The sequence below is a fragment of the Marmota marmota genome, unplaced genomic scaffold (genome assembly GCF_001458135.2).
Source record: "Marmota marmota marmota unplaced genomic scaffold, marMar, whole genome shotgun sequence".
In the NCBI taxonomy this organism is placed as follows: Eukaryota; Metazoa; Chordata; class Mammalia; order Rodentia; family Sciuridae; genus Marmota; species Marmota marmota.
Window position 1 is genome coordinate 33,566,403 of NW_025999982.1, and position 20,054 is coordinate 33,586,456.

The 20,054-nt window shown below is 34.3% G+C and overlaps 1 protein-coding gene across 47 annotated transcripts in view; it reads left to right on the forward strand.

Annotated features, from left to right (window-relative positions):
* The window catches only part of Rims1 (regulating synaptic membrane exocytosis 1), a 440,790-nt gene that overhangs the window by 59,186 nt on the left and 361,550 nt on the right, over positions 1-20,054 (forward strand). For 44 of the 47 annotated variants that reach the window (XM_048805631.1, XM_048805635.1, XM_048805636.1 and 41 more), the window contains exon 2: positions 12,317-12,397. The exons of 2 other annotated variants lie outside the window; for them this stretch is intronic. In XM_048805631.1, the coding sequence (XP_048661588.1) occupies positions 12,317-12,397 (81 nt within the window). Of the gene's footprint in view, positions 1-12,287; positions 12,398-20,054 lie in introns of all 47 variants that reach the window. One more of the 47 variants, XM_048805645.1, reaches the window with a different exon arrangement.

Below are 20,054 nucleotides of genomic sequence, written 5' to 3' on the forward strand. Positions count from 1 at the left end.
CCAAAAAAAAAAAAAAAAGAAGAAGAAGTCTAATGACGTTTTCTTAGCACTAAATTTTGAAAAAAAATTAATTAGGAATTTTATATCAAATTGATACAATAGACAGTGACTATTTTACAGTAAAGGCAGAAACCAACTTCAGTCAACCAACAGCCATTTCTTGTATTAACTGTCATAAAAGTTGTGGGCTAAAAATGCAGTTCAAGAAAAGGTGTTTTGTGAGAGACTGAGGTAATGGGTACCAAGTTGTGAAAACTTCTTGAGGTTTAGCTTCCTCCAAGGAAAGGACTCCTGGTTCCAGTGCAGTGAATGAATGGTTTGTTCTTCATCAGCAGCTCCCAAACACCTGCCTCTGAACACATTCTGTTCCCCGTGGAGGGCTAATAATATTAAAATTACTGAGCCCAAACCCCGGCTCTGAAAGTCTGGGCTGGGACCCAAAGAAGTCTTTCCTATAAAAACCTCTTTAGATGGCTCTGATGTGTGACCATATTTGGAAGCAACTCATTGGTGATTTTCCCTGGAAAGTCTTTTTCATCACTTGTCCTTTTTATACGACATGGCTATTAGAGAGGGTTATAAAATTTGAGTTTCCTTCTTATAGACCTAGAGTGAAAATATTGTACAAGAAAAGGAACCACCCTTTAAGGGAATTATTAGCCAAAAGAAACACACCACATCAGCCAAGTCTCTGGAACACATGACTAGGAAGAAATAGTTTAGGGACTGATAAAAGAAGTGTAGAGCACTGAGTTCAAACATATGCAGAAAGATCTTTCAGAAAGGCAGCAAGAAACCTGCTCTACATAGCTTTTCAAGGGCAGAGTTAGAATAAATATATGCAAGTTACATAGAAGGAGATTTCAGTAAACATTTTGGAAAGAGCATTTCAGTTGTCAGAAGTATTTAACTATAGGATCACCTTTAGGTTTGCCTATAGTAGAAGCAGCATTCTTGCTATAGAAAGTATTATAAAAATGTGTTTTAGCTAATAAAAATGAAGTCATTTGTTAGGGAGTTTGTGATATTTATGGCATTAGTATAAAATTTTTATTTGGTTGTGATATCTATTTTTGTACTAAAAAATTATTCACCTTTGTAAAAGTAAAAGAAGTCAATGGCTGGGATAGAAGGGGTAACAAATTTTAAGTTTTAATGTTTTTTAATCCCTAACAGTTTTCTGTATACATGAATCTATAATAAGAAGTGTATCCTAAGTGAATCCTGGTAAATCTCTAGTTGGGAACTCTGGAAGTAATTCTGAAAAGCAAGGTGAACATTAATTATATATAATAATATAATTAAAATGTTTTTATAACCCCTGAGAACACTAAGTCACAAGGTAATGTACATTCATATTAAAAGTACAATAGACTAGAATTTTATTCTACTAAATGAATATTCTTTTTAAGTAACAGTTTGCGTGAAAAAGAGACAGTCCTTATTTAATTATTAATTCTGAGCAAGCACTTTACCACTGAGCTACATCCTTAGTACCTCGTTATTAATCCTAAAGTCCTGCACTTGATCCTGTATTTGAAGATAATTAATTTTAATTAAAAATTAATTTAAACAACTTGAGGGAAATAAAATGGTAAAGTAGAGTTCTGCTTGTGGAACTAATATAGTGACAACTTACACAAAACAGGGCTTTGCAAATGCTGTCAACTAGTTGTTATTTAACCTGATCACCACATGGAGTTATTATAAGGATCAAATAAGTTAATGCATGTAAAGAGCCTAAAAGGGTTTCTATTATATTATGTGGTCAATAAATGTTAGTATTATTACCACCACTATTATTAATGAACAGACTGACTTGCCTTCAGGTTGTGATCATCATGCTTAGCATGGTGCATGGTGCAGAGCAGGTGTCTGTAAGTGTTTGTTCATTGATTATACTCAGGCTTTTGTAATGATTCATACAGATGTTATAATCACCAGGGCTTCTCAGTGGTGCTTTGTAACACATATTTCATGTCCTGTTTCCAAAGTAGACGTTTCTTGAACTTCTTCCCAGTACTTGGGCTGCTGCTATTAAACAGCCTTTCATGCCCATATAAGGGTCTATGTTTTTAGAAGATGCTGGTGAAGAATTAATGCGAGTTGTTAGCCTGGAAATCTTCCTGGAGTTCTGAACATTTGAATTGAGTTTTGAAAGGATTAAAAATTAAGAGAGAGGGAGAAGGGGGCAGACAATTTGAAGTAAGAGAAATGGAATATGGTAGAGATAAAGGTGACAAAATGAAGTTCTATAACTGTGAAATAGATTTATCTGACTTAGCAAATGAGGTATGTTAGGAATTAAGGGGAAGAGATTAGTGAATGAGAGGAATGTGTGGATGAAATGTTCTGGAACTAGATAGCTAGATGTGTTTGCTATGGTGGGGAACAGGAAGCCCTTTTGTAGACTCTATGAATAGGAGGGAGTTTGGGGAAGACACCAAGCATTTCTTTTAAGAGGTAAAGTGGATTTTGAGTTTGTAAATATAAGTGAAAAAAATGCATTTTCAAGAGGTTTTTTCCAAAGCAATACAGCAAACTCAGTGACATTTTGGCCATTAAATTGAGTCAGTGGCCCATGGTGATATCAAGGTTGTGAACAGCAGTTATTCAATCGACTACTATGTGAAATTTAGGAGATATTTAAGTTTGAGAGTAGGAGGATTATTGCATTTAGTCTTTTGATCTGTTTAGGCTCAGGTGTTAGGGAAGTTTTCAGTAGATACAAATTGGAGACCTGACTAATAATAGGAGTTGAGGTCTGAAAATGACAATTCAGGAGCCATAGTGTGCAGTTGAAGCCACAAGAATGGCATTAGATTAGGGAGGTAGCATTAGATCTAGGGAAGGTAGCAGAGTGTGTTTCTATATTCATCTTTGTCAGAGAAGAATAAGAAATCCCCTTTGCCAGATCATCTTCCCAAACATCATAGTATTCATGAGTATTTTTTCTAAATATCTGTTCATACCTTCATCAGTTTAGATGAAGAAGATGAAGAAAAGTATTTACAATATTTTTTTGCTTTCCTCATTCTGAATACAAAAAAAAATCAAAGAAGCAATTATATTCAAATATTAGATTTATTGTTGAAATGTTAAACTGATATGGTTTCATTCTTTTGTTACATTTTAGATAAAAGAGGCATTATAACCTGTTGACCAAATAAATATTATTATAATAAAATGAATAGTGCATATTTCTGTCCAAGATGAGAGAAAACAATGAATGTTATGTGGAAAAAAGTCATTCATAGATACATACAACTACCCTAAAATCATTATTCAAAAAGCTGTGAGTTTGTGATGCAAATAAAAAGCAGAAGATTTTGTTAGTTTTGAAGTACCTCTAGAGTTTATCTCTACGAACACCATCATTCCTGCCTCTGCTACTAAATTTTATTTTATTTTATTTTTTGCCCTCAACATTAGACTGTGGACAAGCATTATCTGGCAACTGTCTCTACTTTGGTGCAATTTTGAAAGGTGGAAGAAAATGTGAAGTAAAGGCTAGTGCTTAGAGTTTGAAATACTCAATTATAATTATGTGGTTTTTGCTAAAATTTTCAATGACAACACCTCTGTTTTGCTTAAAACAAAATAGTTTCAAAATAGTGATGTTGAAATAATAAATTGTGCTTATATGAATAAGTTGTGGTATTTTTACAAATATACTTATAACTTAAGTTAGCATTATCAGTTTTTAACTAACAGAATACCAGGAACAACAGATAACACATGACCAGATCACCTGACTGAAAACATGAGATTCATAGCTCCATGCCCACTGTAAACACTCAGAAAATTTTGCTGATATTATTATTAACGATTATTTTCCTGCTTTGTTATTTTGTTTTCATATCTAAACAAGTTTACATTTCTTAAAGTTCATCTAATTTTGGTTAAGTGCTTTTTTAAAAATTAATCAAGAAATTTTTTAGTCACGTCTCAGTATTAAAATTTCTCTTTAACTCTTTATTATAACTTTATTATAGCTCTTTATTGCAGATGAAACAGTCTTTCATATCTCACTCATTCAAGTCAGTGGTAGTTTCTTCAGATGAAGAGACCACACCGTCTGACTTGAGACATTAATTTAGACAAGTGATTCTTGATGGAGCTGTGAGGAGTTTTGGAACTCTTTTCTAATGAAAACGAAAGTACTAAAGGCTAGTTTTATCTTTAAGTTAACCTCTGTTGTCCCAAGATTATTCCTAAAACTGTGACATTCTTACTTCTAGACTAGAATTCTTTCTTCAGTGGAAATAATTTGGTGGGACTTTGATTTGTGCAACTGGAGCCCATGACGATGTGTTCTGCACAGAAGCACCATCTGTCATGGGTTCCAGAAGAACAAAACAGACTGAATCAGCTGATATAGAACATGTTTCCTCCCTTGCTAGAGAAAATTTGATGTCCTTTTAGTTTTTCTGATATTCTTCCTACTTACTACAGACTGTCATTTCCAAGTGAGTTTTCTTTTCTTTTTTATTTAAAGTACCTCAAAATCTAAAATAGTTAAGCCTTCTCAGTAAGCTTTAGATGTGTTTACCTAAATAGTTCAAATAGACATGGGTGAGTGAAAAAGATTGTTAGAGTTAGAAGCCTGGTACATTTGCCCCACTCAGGCCTGCCCAGGGACCTACTGCAGAAAAGCTGGAGAAATAAGTTGTTTTTTTGTTTGTTTGTTTGTTGGGTTTATTTTGTTTTTATTTACATACAGTCAGGAAAAGAAGAGGAAGCTTTCAACTTTTTTCTTCCAAGACATGGTAACCCTACTCATTAGTGTCAATATAGCCATCAGTGGGTGAAGAGTTGGGAGGAGAGAGCCCCTCAAACTTTCTACTCCATTGCCTCTAGCATAGGTAGGGTGGAAAAGAAGCTTTGAGCTGAAGATTTTCTTTATTATCTAGGAACTGAGGTAGAAATATGAGGAGAGGTACAAAAATGATTCTCATTCTCCATAGCTTTTCCAAAACAAACTTTATCTAGGCTACCATACAAGAATCATTTTGGGAGAAAATGGAGATGGGAGTTATGGTCCAAATGAAAGATGACATTTAGGGAAATAATCTCTTACCTGTTTATTTCCTGCCTGCCTGTTGGGCATCCTTGTTCCCACTAATCTCTTTCCTCTCTCCCCCTAACACCCCTCACTTATATTTCTCCTCTCCTCCTTTCTTTCCTCTACACTCAGCTTCTTCCTTTTCCTTGGCCAATTCACTCACCAACAACTGTGCCCCTAGTATGAAAAAGGACCATCTTCCTTTCATCATGCCTTCTTTTCTCAATTCAGCTTTCCGTATTTCCAACTATTTCTATTTTCTATCCACAATTTTGTATCACTTTTTCTCATGAACCCATGAGATGGAGCTTCACTTGAAATTTCCTGGAAATTCAAAACATGACTTCAGGCCTCATCTCATTTGATCTCTCTCTCCTGCATTGACTATTGTTTCCTGTCCTGGAAATTTCTTACTTATTACTAGATAGTCAGATAGTGTTATTTTTTCCCCTTGTGGAGTGGAAAGAGGTTCTTCCTTGCAAGTTTAGCAGTGGGAAATTTTTTGGTACTCCAGTTTTTTCTAAAGTTGTGTTTTGCAGGCATCAAGTGGCTTCTGGAGAATTCATGAAGGTTACTAATTAGAAACAGGTAAATGAGAGGACATATACGTAGGAGGTGATATCAGATATAAATCCATCAGTAAGTGATATTTCTAGAATTAGTGAATGGAGAAAGAAATGATATTGTTACTATAAAACAATAGCTTGGATAAAAAGAGATTAATTGTTGAAAAAATCTTGGAAATGATATTAGGATCTTATAGAATCAAACCTCCTAGAATTCTAGACTAAATGGGTGTTGAACAAGTTTAGTAATCTGGAAGACCAGAGACTTGACTTCTTACCTGTTATTTTCTTTTCTTAACAGTCTTTGAAAGGTTTGTTTTTTTCGGAATTTAAAATTTCCCATTAATCTCAGTGATACCCTCTAATTATCATGGTCATGTTAGAATCCTCATCCTTTTTGTTTGGTTTTGTGAATACTGTTCTGGCCTCTTCAGGGGAAGGTCCACAATCCTTACACTCATTGTGAAGAATTGCCAGCAGATTTCCCTTTCCTTATAGTTAAGAATCTATTTTGCCTGTCTTCCATGCCTTTTTTAAAAATAAAAATTACTCTGTTGTAGCTTCTGAGGGTTCCCTGAATGCACACTGGAGGCATAACAGGCTGTGATGATTTGTGATTAGTACATCTGGCTTTTCAAATACCAACATTCACTTTCCCCTTCTGGTGTAGAATTTTTGCTGCTCTATCCTCATCCTATGGGTAATAGTCATCATACACACTTGTTCACTGTGGAATTGACATGAATATGCATTTTTATGTAAAATGGGTTTTAAAGATAATTTTTTTAGCTTTTCCTCTTTTAGAATTTGTAAATGGAAATGAGATCACTTTTGAAGTCTTCCTTCAAAAAAATGTATTTGAAGAGAGATTTATCAATTGCACTGTCTTACAAATGAATCTTGTATGTTTTTAGCTTTCTTGATTATTTTCTTGTATAAACCCTTTGTCTCTATACCAGATACATCAACTTGAATTTCACATTCTATAGTGTTCCAGTGTCCTCAACGGTCTTAAGGTCACATTGCATTTCTAGTTTAGCCAACTCCATATCCTACTGTCACTATTGCCCTGCTATTGTATGTGAAGAACATGGTCTTTTTTTTTTTTCCTTCAACAAAGAACAAGCAGATTATATAACAAATTTTAACAAGAACATGGTCTTTTGATACTAGAATGATGTTGAAAGACTACTAAGCTATGTGAGTTTATTCACAGACTGTCGACAATGTACCTATATCATGCAGCCAGTGGCACTGAAGCATATCTGAAGATACAGAACTTTCTTTCACTCTTAAAGACATAGAATGGTGGAAAGGATATTAACTTTAATGCTAAGCTGACCTTCATTCAAATCATAGCTTCTTAAGTATCAACATTGACCATTTATGATCTGGAAAATAATTTCATCTCTTAGACATATAGTTTCTTTTTCTTTCAAATGGGATAATCATGTCTTACAGGGTGGTATGAAGATTAAACAAGACATATTGAGTTCATTTTGGCATATGATTTGCATTAAATTAAAAGTTCCTACCCTGTTTAAAAAATCAGAAGAAAAAGGGATTCTGTCTTTACTATTATTTCCTTACCTACACTTATTTTAAAATGTTATCTGATAAAATATTAGTGCCTCAGATGTTAAATAGTTTTTTACTGGTTTGAAGCAGTAATTTTACATTGAAGTTATATGCTGAAAAATGCCCTTTTTTCTTGTTTAGAATAAGAATAAACATTATTCAAACCACATGAAAATAAATTTAGTGAAGTTATTCAAATTACAAAACTCCTTGCCAATAAATTAATTTTATTTTGTTGAAACATGCTATAATTTGAAAAAAAAAGGTGTGTTCTAAATTACTGTTTTATCATCTTAAATTAGTTACTCAAGCTTGAAATCACTAACTTTTATATTTTTATCTTATTTTCTCAACAAACATGTTGTGAGTGACTTGTCTGTGAGGCCCTGTTCTCATCTCCTAATATATATAGGGAAAAAATCAGACAAAGATCCCTGCTCTTGAGAAGCTTCTATTTCAAGCCATAGGAGATAGAACTTATGTAAATAATAGAGCAACAAAGTAAAGGGTACTTGGAAATGTGTGTGTGTGGTGATAAGAAGTGGAATATAGTTTTTAGTCGTATAATTAATGTAGGAATCATAAAAAAATGACATTCAAGCACACATTTGAAAAAGGTAAGAGATTTAGTTCTACCAGTTTCAGGGACAGGTATTCCAGACAGAGGGTCAAAAACCCTGAGGCACAAAGGATGGGTGGGGGAATAACAAGATATGAGCTCCAAGAGTAATGGGAAGCCAGATGATATATGGCATTTCATTGTGAATAAATTGGGGAACCATTACAGAATCTTGAGCAGAAGTGTCAGGATCTAACTTACATTTCAGAAAAGTCAGTCTGGGCACTGTGTTGAGAATGAAGTTTCAACACAATTGGGTAAATGCTAGCTAACCGGTAAAAAGTTTATCATGAGAAATCAAGTAAAAGATTTTACTGGTTAGGCCAGGATGGTAATAATAGAGAAGATGAGATTCTGCACATATTTGGAAAATATAGTCAATTTGGTAAATTAGATGCAGAATGTAAGAGAGAAATAGGAGTCAATTTTAAAGTTTAGGACTAAACAGTTCAAGAAATACATTGCAATCAAACAAGGTAGAGATGGCTACTGGAGGATCAGTATTGGAGGAATAAGATGAAGAGTTGCATTTGCAGATGTTGATTTTGAGAGATTTATTAGATCCAGGTGAAAATGTTGAGGAAGCAGTTGGATATGTGACCCTGGAGTTTAAGGAGACAAGATAAGTTTCCAGACAGGAAATTTGCATATGTTTTGGATTCTTTGTGCTTAGTGTTGAAGAATGACTTGAAGTACTGAATTAAATTTAGAAGGAAGAGTGACAAAGTTACAAAGTCTCTGAAGTCTCTTGTTGTTTTCTCCAGTTTCTATGTCATTTTAATTAGTTGCCAGCAAATCAGAAAATTCTATATTTGAAAAAATTATTCATTTTCTCAATATTATGTTATTTTAACTGTCTCTCAGATTTCACAGGACACATGTAGGCTAGTACTGTAATACTTGGGAAGTGGGCATAAGTGTATTTATTTGCCAGCACTGCTTGACTCTGTTGATGATAGGAAAATAAAACAAACAAACAAACAAAAAACCAAGCATAAGATTGAAAATAGAAATGTAAACAGCCAAAGTCTACTCTTTGGCAGCTTAGTTCACAGTAAGTAGTTTCCTGACATTAGTTGTGGAATATTAAACAATTTAAAGTTCAGATAATGTTTTTTGCTTTTTTTTTTTTTTTTGTGGAAGCAGAGTAGGGGGTAGTGATTACAGTCACCAAAATGGAAAGTCAAATGAGAGAAAGTAATTACGTAAATTGTGTTTCTTGAAGGCTTTTAGAATTTTTAATTCATATACTCTAAGTATCTGGAAGCACATTTAGTTCCTGTTTGGAGAGATGAAAGCCTTGCCATAGCCTCATCTGCAGGCTTGTGGCAATGTGAGTTTCTCCCGTGTGTATGTGCAGGGAAGAGTAGAAAGGGCTGAGTGGGCAGTTGGCAGCCATACATCGCATTGATTGCAGTCATTCATAAAACCCAGCAGGGCTGAGGGCGGAGTCAGGAGGAGCATTCCCCTGAGGTGGTTGCAGAATGTCTTATTTGCATAAATCTTCAGTGAGGCTTGAATGATGAGGAGATGCTCACATATTAGGAGACATTAAGAGTCCATGTCTAATAAATCCCGGTATAATTAATGACATCTCAAAGAATAAGGGGTCAGACCCTTTGAACTCTTAGTCCCTCCATCCTTGGTAATTCCAGGAAGTCAGCAGTGTTGCTGCATTTGTGGTCTCCTAATGTCTGGCTGAAGGAATGAATCATGTATAGCAACAAACTCTTAATAGCTGCAACATTCTGACATATCATTGTCTTGTTTCTTGAAGTATGAGGGGGTCTATATTTAATATACTTTGTCTAATGCATGGGAGATAATGGAAATTGCTGGAGCTAAACAATTTCCATATATTAGAACTGTCAAAACTATGAAGATTTTATGCCTCCAAACTGACACAATTCAATTATAATTTTAAAGAAATATAAATCCACCCAGGCTAACAAAAATCTTATATTTTATAGTTTTGTTGTGTCTTTTGGGGGGCATAGTATAGTTTTTTTCTTTCTTGTACCAAGGAGGAATTTCAGCTCAAAGGAATTCAGGTTTGAAAATATAAGAATATATATTATCATAGTTTAACCACTTCCCCACAATTTTGTTGAAAAAATAGAAATTTGAAACAAAGAGTTACCCTCCTCAAGACTCAGATTTAATAGCTACTGCATTACCCTAGGGTATGTGTTCTATGATCAGCAAATATGGTAATATAGAAAATGTGATCATTTCCTATTTTTTAAAAAGTACATTTAATTAACTCCAAATATGTTGTTTTTGAAGAGTAACATGTATTTTTATTATTCAATAAAACCTTAAAGTTCAGCAATTCAAATCAAGTTTTTGTCAGAAAGATTCTATAGTGTGTACTGACAGAAATATGTTGGCTATTGTCATTTTAAATCCCAAATCACTGGGTACTTAGATTAGATTTTTTTTTTTTTAATGGCCTTTTAGTTAGCAGGGAGGAAAAGTTTGGCTTTAAAACCTACCCCTACTGTTGGGTAAATCTTTGCCTTGTTTAGAAAGTAGTTACTCCCAAGCATGTTTAAGAAAAATTCTTAGTGGTAGATTTTCTTTTTCTTAGAGCTTTGTGTAAATATCTGGAACATGAAGGGAGGAAAAAAAGGAACCAAAAAAATTTTTTTTTATATAATTCAAAATTTTTTCTGAGTTGGTGATACTTAAGATTTTCACAAACCAGTTCGTGTAGGTTAACAAGCCTGCATGTTCTATTTTTAGTTGAATAAGAATTGTTAAAAGATTTTCCAGTACTTCAAAATTTAACTTACTGGACATTGTACCTTGTGTAAGTTAGATTAAAATTTCAGGGCTTTCTTTTCCCTAACAATGGCCTCCCTAAATGTTCTTTTCATGCTGATGTGTGATTGGCCTTCTTCCATTAAGCTGGAGTAGTCACATAAATAAGGCTTTGTGGTTCTCAGGGATTTCACTCCTCTCTCTTGACCAATTCATTGAGAGTTTAGCATTTGCTCTTGAGAAATGCCACAATTCTTTACTGTTATCTCAGGAGGAAGGTGTGCAGAGGTTTGAAATGGCACCATTTTCTTTTCTTGTCATGTTATATATTGATTTCTAAGTCTCACTTGACCTTGTTTGGAATGAGCAATGTGTGTGTGCACGTTTCTGTGCGTTGTGTCCACGTTTCCCTGTATCATTTCTTTCAGAAGTGGAGAACTTTGCCATGCAGCTTTTAGTACTGGGAAACAGTTTATCCACTCCTGCTTCACCAGTGATACACTTCTGGAATAACATGACTGGTCCTAAATATGAGCACTGCAGTCAAGTCGCCCCCGTGAAAGTTAAATCAGACTCATGCTTGGGGGTTCTGAATCCTAAGGGACATTTCCATTTGGCAAAATCTAAGAAGTAGGGTTTCAGTTTTATTACCAAGACTTCCTTCCTCAAGGCTGTGTTTGTTTTAAATCATATGAGGAGAAACAATATTTGGCTGGGATGTAGCTCACTGGTAGAATGATTGCCTAGCATGCCAGAGGCCCTAGGTTCAAACCCCAGCACTGGGAGGGAAAAAAAGAAAGGATTAGGAGAAGGATATCTGAGTCATCCAAGTACAGTGTAGCCTCAGATGGAAATGTTTTCTGATTTTGGTCAATTAATCTCTTCCATGCTCCATAAATTCACATATGTGAGTAAAAAGACTTGGGATGTAGTTCATTGGTAAGCACTTGTCTGATATTCATGAGGCCCTGGGTTCAATCCCTAGCATTGCAACGAAACAAAACATGAGAATAAAAATATCAACTCCTTCTCCACTTTGGGACTCTCTTATATTGTTTACCCTCTGCATTAACTTATTTTATCATGAAGAGCTTAATGCACAAAGACCTTTTATTGTCATAATGTGGAGATACTCTCTCTTACTACACACAAATGCAGGTGCACTTTTTGTATGAACATGTCTTGCCATCTCCTACTTGTAATTAGTGTGAAGGGAATTTTGATTGTGGAGAATATCTTAAAGCCTTTCAGGTCTCTTTTTATATAAACAGAAAGACCTATATGGAGACTAATGGAATGAAACAAGAGTCCATATTTTTTTTTAGTAAAACTGCCAAAGCCATTGAAAATCCTGCTCGATTTTTAACATATCAACACAACAGCTGTTCCTATTTTTAAGCTTTCAGATGTCTTCATATGGTGAAGCCAAAGCTTTCAATAGCTTTTCTGCTATGGGGAAAGCTGCTGACAATCATTTTATTGATGCTAAAATGAAAACCAAGTACAGAGGCCAGCACAGATTTTATTTGAGTATAACTGAACTCTTAGAAGCATGAGTCAAAGATTTTTAATTCTAGAGGCCTTTCCAGTACCCCATGGTTAATATTGAAGGGGCTTGCAAAGACTTTTCTATAGATTGTGTTTTCAGTACCCTGTTTAATTTCCAGATGTGTTCTACCCTTTTTATAATTAATAGTGCGTTATGCTGTCTATCATGCGCCCCAGGTGTGTTGTCAGGGATATGGCGAAGCCTGCTGCCTGCAAAACACCAAGAAATGCTGAAAACCAGCCCCAACAACCTCCACCGTAAGTATAGCATTGGTTTTATTGACTGAAAATGTCGTCTCTTACACAGATCACTGGTTACAGATTTATTAATTCACATTGCATGTGGGAGTAGATATTCTGGCTTCTCTGGTATAATAAAAAGACCACTATTGAATTAGATGAAATTGTCTGGAAACATGAGCTCTGGATTAAGTATCTTTGATAACTGACATTTCTAATAACATTACAGGGATGAAACTAGTTAGAGGAAAGGAAATGTGTTTTAGGGCTATAGAGTAGCAGGAATTCTGTTTTTTGTTTTGGTTTGGTTTGGTTTTTTTTGCCAAAGTTTAGATAGGGTGCTGAATGGGGGCCAGAGTGTGTAGGTAAGGAAAATTCATAACTAGCTCATTATCCACCCTTCACGCTATATTATTTAAAGGTAATGGGACATTCTAAACGAGTGGATTGTCCATCTAGTTTCATTTTTATTAATGCATTCTTAGCTGTAGGTATGAATGATTGACTATTAATTAACCAACAAAAGGGAAAATTAGAAATAGGAAATAAAATATGCAAACTCTGAATTTCAAATGTGAATTTTGATGAGATAAATGTAAATAATTTTAAAATTCTTTATACTAGTGTGATCTATTTAATCCTTTGAATAGTGTTGTGCTCCCAGTTTTAAAAAGTTAAAATTTCCTTCAGGTGTCTCTGAAGCAGCAGTAAGGTTAGTGTAATCATTGTAGTCAAGTAGTTATTCCTGGGGAGAGCCTTCTTCCAAGCTTTGTGGAAGGGACTTTGAAGAAATGTGTCTTCAGATTAACTTTCTATAGATTCCTTTAGTTTATATCATAATTCTCTAAAGGAAAAACCAAAATGAAGTGATAAAGTAGTAAAAAGGCTATGAAGAAAGTTAAATTGTAACTATTTTGCCATAACATTTTATAAGTGAAAGAGAAAATTAATTTAATTATATATGGAAGATATTTCTATCCAGAGGATTGCATATATCATGCTACTCTGCAGTTTTACAGCTATTTACATTGTATCTCATCAAGAACCACATTCAGAACTCTATTTATTTGATTTCTTCTCTACTCCCTGCTTTCCTTGGTGTTTAGTCATAGAAATGCTTATGTTTTGTTTATTACAAACAGTACTAATTAATTTTAGAATATTTATGATTTAGGATATAAAATTGTGTTTTTTATTTTATACTATTCCAATATGTTGGTGCATATTATCTTTACAGAATGGTGGATTTCTTTGTGTCATATTCACATATGCATAAAACATTATTTGATCAATTTCACTCCCTATTACCTCTCCTGTTCTCTTCCTCAATCCCCCTGATTCCATTCCTTTTCCTTAATCGTTTCCCTTCCTTAATGGTGTCCTTTCTTGGCATCCCGTGTTTTACATGTTATATTCCATCTAGCTTCTACATATGAAAGGAAACATATAGTACTTTTATCTCTTGAGTCTGACTTATTTTGCTCAAAATTGTGGTCCCCAATTTCATCTATTTTCCTGTAAATGATACAATTTCATTTTTCATTATGGCTGATTAAAACTTATATATATATATATATATATATATATATATATATATACACACACACACACACACACACACACACACACACAAATTCACACACAAACACCACATTTTCTTTATCCATTCATCTATTAATGGGCACCCTGGCTGAATCCATAATTTGGCTATTGTGAATTATACTGCATGTATCTATAAAGTATGCTGACTTATATTCTTTTTGGATAAATACCAACGAGTGGTATAACTGGATCAAGTGATGGTTCTATTTTTAGCTTTTTGAGGCACCTTCATACTGATTTCCATAGTGACTTTACCCATTTACATTTCTACTAACAGTGTATTAGAGTTCCTTTTTCCATACATCCTTAACAAAATTTATTGCTATTTGAGGTCTTGATGATTGCCATTCTAACTGCAGTGAAAAGAAATCTCAGGAAGTTTTTTTTTTTAAATTCTTTTTAGATATACATTACAGTAGAGTGTATTTTGACATACATAACTTATTCTCATTAGGATTCCATTACTTGAGGTTATAGATGATGTAGAATTTCACTGGTCACGTATTCATGTATGAACATGGGAAAGTTATGTCTAATTCATTCTACTCTTACCTATTCCCATCCCTCCTCACTTCATTCTCCTTTGTCTAATCCACTGAACTTCTGTTTCCCGCCCCTCTCCCTGATTTAGCATCCACATATCAGAGAGAACATTTGACCATTTTTGGCAGGGAGATTGGCTTATTTCGCTTAGCATGATAGTATCCAGATCTATCCATTTACTGGCAAAATCATAAGTCTTTCTTTTTTATGGCTGTAATCTCAGGTAGTATTTACATTTTCCTGATGGCTAATAATGTTGAACATTTTTCATATATTTGTTGGTCATTGGTACTTCTATTTTTAAGATATGTCTGTTCAGTTCATTTCTGCATTTACTGATTTTTTTGTTTGTTTTGTGTGTTTCTTTTTAGTATTGCGTCTTTCTGAGTTCTTGTTGAGTCTTTATGAGTTCTTTATGTATTCTGGATAGTAGACCTCAGGCAGAGGAACAGCTGGCCAAGATTTTCTCTCATTCTATATCTTGTCCATTCACTCTGTTGATTGTTTCTTTTGCTGTGCAGAAACTTTTTAATTTGATGCAATTTCACTTATTGATTCTTGCTTGTTTACTAAGCTCTAGGGATTCTATCCTCCTGTAGGTCTTTGTGCCTATATGCTGAAGTGTTTTTCTTATTTTTTAAACAGTTGCATAGTTTCTGGTCTTATATTTAGGTTTTTGATCCATTCTGAGTCACTCTAATACTAAGACCAGCTAAGGACACTATGAAGGAAGGGAAACTACAGACAAATTTAGTTGATGACTCTAAATGCAAAAATACTCAATAAAGTGTTAACAAATCAAATTCAAGAGCACATTATGAAAAGCATACACCATGATCAGATTGGTTTCATCACAGGGATACAAGAATGGTTCAATATCTGCAAATCAATAAATGTAATACAGCACATAAATAGAACCAAGGACAAAACCACATGATTATCTCAATAGATGCAGAAAAAATCCTTCAACAAAATCCAACACTGCTTCATGATGAAAACCCTAAAGAAACTAAGGACAGACATAACTTATCTAAACATCATAAAGGCTATGTATAACAAAATTAGCATCTTGCTGAATGGGAAAGAACTGAAAGCAATTTCTCTTAACATCAAGAACAAGTCAAAGATGTTCACTCTTATCACTCCAATTTGTTATATTGAAATTTTATGTGATTGAATTGAAATTCAATGTCATTGAAATTTTAGCCAGAACAATTAGGCAAGAGAAAGAAACAAAAGGGGTATAAATAGGAAAAGAAGAAGCTAAAGTATCCCTATTTGCAGATGGTATGATCCTATACTTAGAAGATCTTAAAAGTCCCACTGGAAGACTTCTAGTGCTAATAGAAAAATTCAATAAAATAGCTAATCAAAAAATTTAGTTGTAGCCCAGAATCAACATATAAAACTCAATAGCTTATCTATATATCAATAATGAAAATGCTAAGAAAGAATTCAGGAAAATAATTCTGTTCACAACAGCTTAAAAAAACACCCTAGGAATAAACCTAATAAAGGAGGCAAAAGACCTCTACAATGAAAATCATAGAACACTGAAGAAAGAGATTAAAGATGCTACAAGATCAAAAGACCTTCCATGTTTATGGATAGGCGGAATTTATGTTGTTAAAATAACCCTATTACTAAAAGAGATCTAGAGATTCAATGCAATCCCCATTACAATACCAGTGATAATCTTCATAGAAATAGTGGGGGAAAACAATCCTAAAATTCATATGGCAGAACAAAAGATCCAGAAGAGTCAGACCCATTCAAGGAAGCATCATAATACCCAGTTTCAAATTATTCTGTAGATCCCTATAACAAAAACAACATGATACTGGCATAAAAACAGACATGTAGACCAATGGATCAGTATAGAAGAAACAGAGAAAATCCCACACAGCTACAGTCATCTGACAAAAGTGACTAAAAGTAACATCAAAAAAATCCATTGGAGAAAAGGTAGCCTCATTAACAAATGGTGCTGGGTAAACTGGATATTTGTATGTAAAAGAATGAAATGAGATCCCTGTCTCTCATCCTATACAAAGCGATATGATATTTTAAAATAAATTTCCAGAGGCTAAATAGATATTATTTTTATCTCAATAATATATTTGCATATCATCTTATTCATTGAATCAGCATTTTCCAAGGAATAAGAATAATTTTGATTTAACCATAGTAAAATTATTTATAATTACTTCAATAAAATTAAAAACTTGGAAGAAGTACTGTTAATGTTGTTGCCATATTTCTTTTTCTGTATTTTCATTTATTTAATATTTTGAGGCAAATTTTGGCTGTGTTGCCCAGGCTGATCCCAAACTCCTGAGCTTAAGCAGTTTCCCACCTCAGCCTCCTGAGTAGTGGGACTACAGGCATACACCACTGCACCCAGCTTCTTTTTCTATAAATGCTCTTACTGTAAAATCATTTTCCTGTGATGGAACTTATCTTGATAATTCGCAGAAAACTTATGGTTCTCCCTTCTCATATTATGTTCTAGGAATTAGGAAACTTTACTTCTAGTAGGATTCAAGTAATTTCTGGGAAAGTTCTTTGAAGAGGTAACATTGATTTTAAAATCTGTTCTGTTGTATATTTTGAGGTTCCATTTTAATTGGTCCTATTTATTCCAAAGTGCACTTTAAATTGGACTTTATTAGATATGAAGTGATCATGTTCACTTTTTTCAGTAAGGTTCCAGATCTATTTGCTTTCTTCCTTTCTCTTTCAATTTCCAAATATTTATAGTTGTGGAACTCTTGTCACAACTTAATTGAGCCTAGTAAAACTATGGCAAACAAGAACAAGCAACTAGGGGCTCTTTTAATCTTTCTTTCTTTCTTTCTTTCTTTCTTTCTTTCTTTCTTTCTTTTCTTTTCTTTTCTTTTCTTTTCTTTCTTTCCTTCTTTCCTTCCTTCCTTCCTTCCTTCCTTCCTTCCTTCCTTCCTTCCTTCCTTCCTTCCTTCCTTCTTTCTTTCTTTCTTTCTTTCTTTCCGGATTCCCCCCGCACAGCTGAGAAATAATGGTCAAAAAAGCAGGAAGATTAGAGACCAAGGTAGTACAGGATTTAGAGGGATGCCCATCAGTGACAAATACAGCTGAAAAGTCAAGAAATAAATGATGGGATACAAATGACTTTTAGTTTGGGTCAAGTAGACTCATTGGTAGCATTTGTCATAGCAGTTTTAACATATAACTGGGTGGGAAGGCTGCACTTCAGGCATGCTTGAGGAGAAAATGATAAGTCAGGAAAAGGTGATGGTGTATGTGTGTGACTTTTCTAAAAAGCTTTCCTAGGTAAAGAGAAAGACAGAATATTTGGTAGATATATAGAGGAAACAGGGTGACTGGGTTTACATTACTTGGTACATTCTATTATGCAAATCTAGTTTGATGGATATGCATATCAATATACTTTAATATTTTTGATAACCATATATATAAATATTCAAATATTCCACTTATGTTGTTAATAATATGTCACTTGGTCATAGTTTAAACATGTTGCATGAGTTGTCATCACTTGATCAAAGAAATAAACATATCAAAATATTAGTGGAGTTTATCAATTAGTTGAATCTGAGGCTTGCTAAGCCTAAGGGTAAGATCCATCAATAAATGGGATGGAATTCTTGTCTAAAGGGTTTTCTCTCAAGTTAAGTGAGGGGCAAATTGTTATACAACCAAATAAATTGCAATACTGCATAATAAGTATTACATTAGGAGTATGTTTAAAAGAGAAAATGATTTATTCTATTTGGGGTTTGTTTGATAAAGGGAAGAATTTAGAGTCTACAGCTCTGTTACTATGAATTTTGAAGGATGAATAATTGAGTAATTGGGTAAGTTCATGATATAGCTTTCCAGAAGAAAAGAAAAGTTATTGTGAGGCACAAAATATTATGTTGTGCTGGCGTTATTTAAAGCATCATTGCTGGAGCCTCTGAGTATGTGTTCTGCTTTTCCCTACTTTAGTCTTGAGGTCACTCTGGGTGGTGGCTAGGAACTCTAGGTCTGTCCTTACAAGGCTGTCTGGGAGATGGTCTTGGTAACATGCCTTTGTGGGATACCTGGTAGATGGCCTAATACTTAGGCATCTGATACTTGATCTGTTGTTCCTCTCACAAGAAACTTGTTTTACTGGTAGGCTCTTGTCTGATTTTTATTCAGTTTATTCCTACTAGGATAGCCATGATGGAAGGAGAGTTGGGTTTCAGTGTACTGATCTGGTGAGACATAGAGGAAGCAATACCAAAAGAATGAAAAACATGAAATAACAGAAGCAATGTATTTATTACCAACAAATCTCAAAGAAGAGAGGGGACATGCTTCACAGGGCCAATGGCAAGCCAAGGGCTATCTGGGACATGCATGCTCACTGAGTGTGTATGAGCAAGGTGGTGAGACCTGTGGGCCAAGTGAAAACTTTTTCAGGTTTTCTCAAGCAGGTTTCCTTGGGAAGTGCTAACTGATGGGTTTAGAGGAAACAGACGTAAGCTCCAGGGCATTATGCTGTGACTGAGAAGTGATCATTATGGTATATCTGGGTGTCATTGAGGTGAGCCAAGGATGCTGTATCTAGCTTTTCTACATAACTCTTACCATTCATGATTTTTAGGTGATTGACAGCACTTCGATGTCTCTGCATTATGACCAGACTCATCACATAAAAATTACCAGCGTAACCTCAGAGTCTGGGTTCTGTTTAAAGAGCCAACCAGAAAGAATCTAAAAGAACTTACAGCTACAAGCTCTTTAATAGTCTTGAGATTCTCTGGTTATCTTTGAAAAAAATGGATACCTGGTTTTGACAGTGTGTTAATATTTATTTATATATGTTTGTATTGTTAGTCATCTGTTTGTAGGTTCTATAATTTTTATCAGTTTCATTCATTTATCAAAAAATGGATTATGTTCCAGGTAAATTCAACTTCTTCTCAAGTTTTTGCCCTGCCATTGTTTATCCTCTTTGCTTCCTCTCTTCTAGAAGTCATCTTGGTACATAACGATAGTTAGTGTCCTTGACTTGATCATCTTGAGCTCCAGCTATATTGAGGGTTTTGACATGGGCATGTGTGTCAGACATACTCTTTCCTTTTCTTCACAGCTTTAGATGAGTCAGGCTTGAATTGACAAGGAGGCTGCCATCCACATTTTTCTTTTAATAGGCATGCTTTTTCAGATCTCAAGGGCATGGCTTTTTTCAGCAATAACAACTTTTGTGCAGACTTAATCAAAACACAGAGACTTCTGAGGACCAACATATATGGGTTGAGAATGAATTTATTCATGTAGATTTGGTAGCATACATTTAACCTAATTTTAAAATAGTCAACCTTGAGCTCTAAAAATATAACTCTGGGAAGTATTCCCATAGCAGTATAGGAAATATATATCTTTACAATTGAAAATATGGTTTCTCATTTTAAATCATATATCTAACATCACAGCTATATCTTATGCCAGATAATAGACCAAACAAAAGTGTATCCTTGATATTGTAACAGTTGGAAGAAGC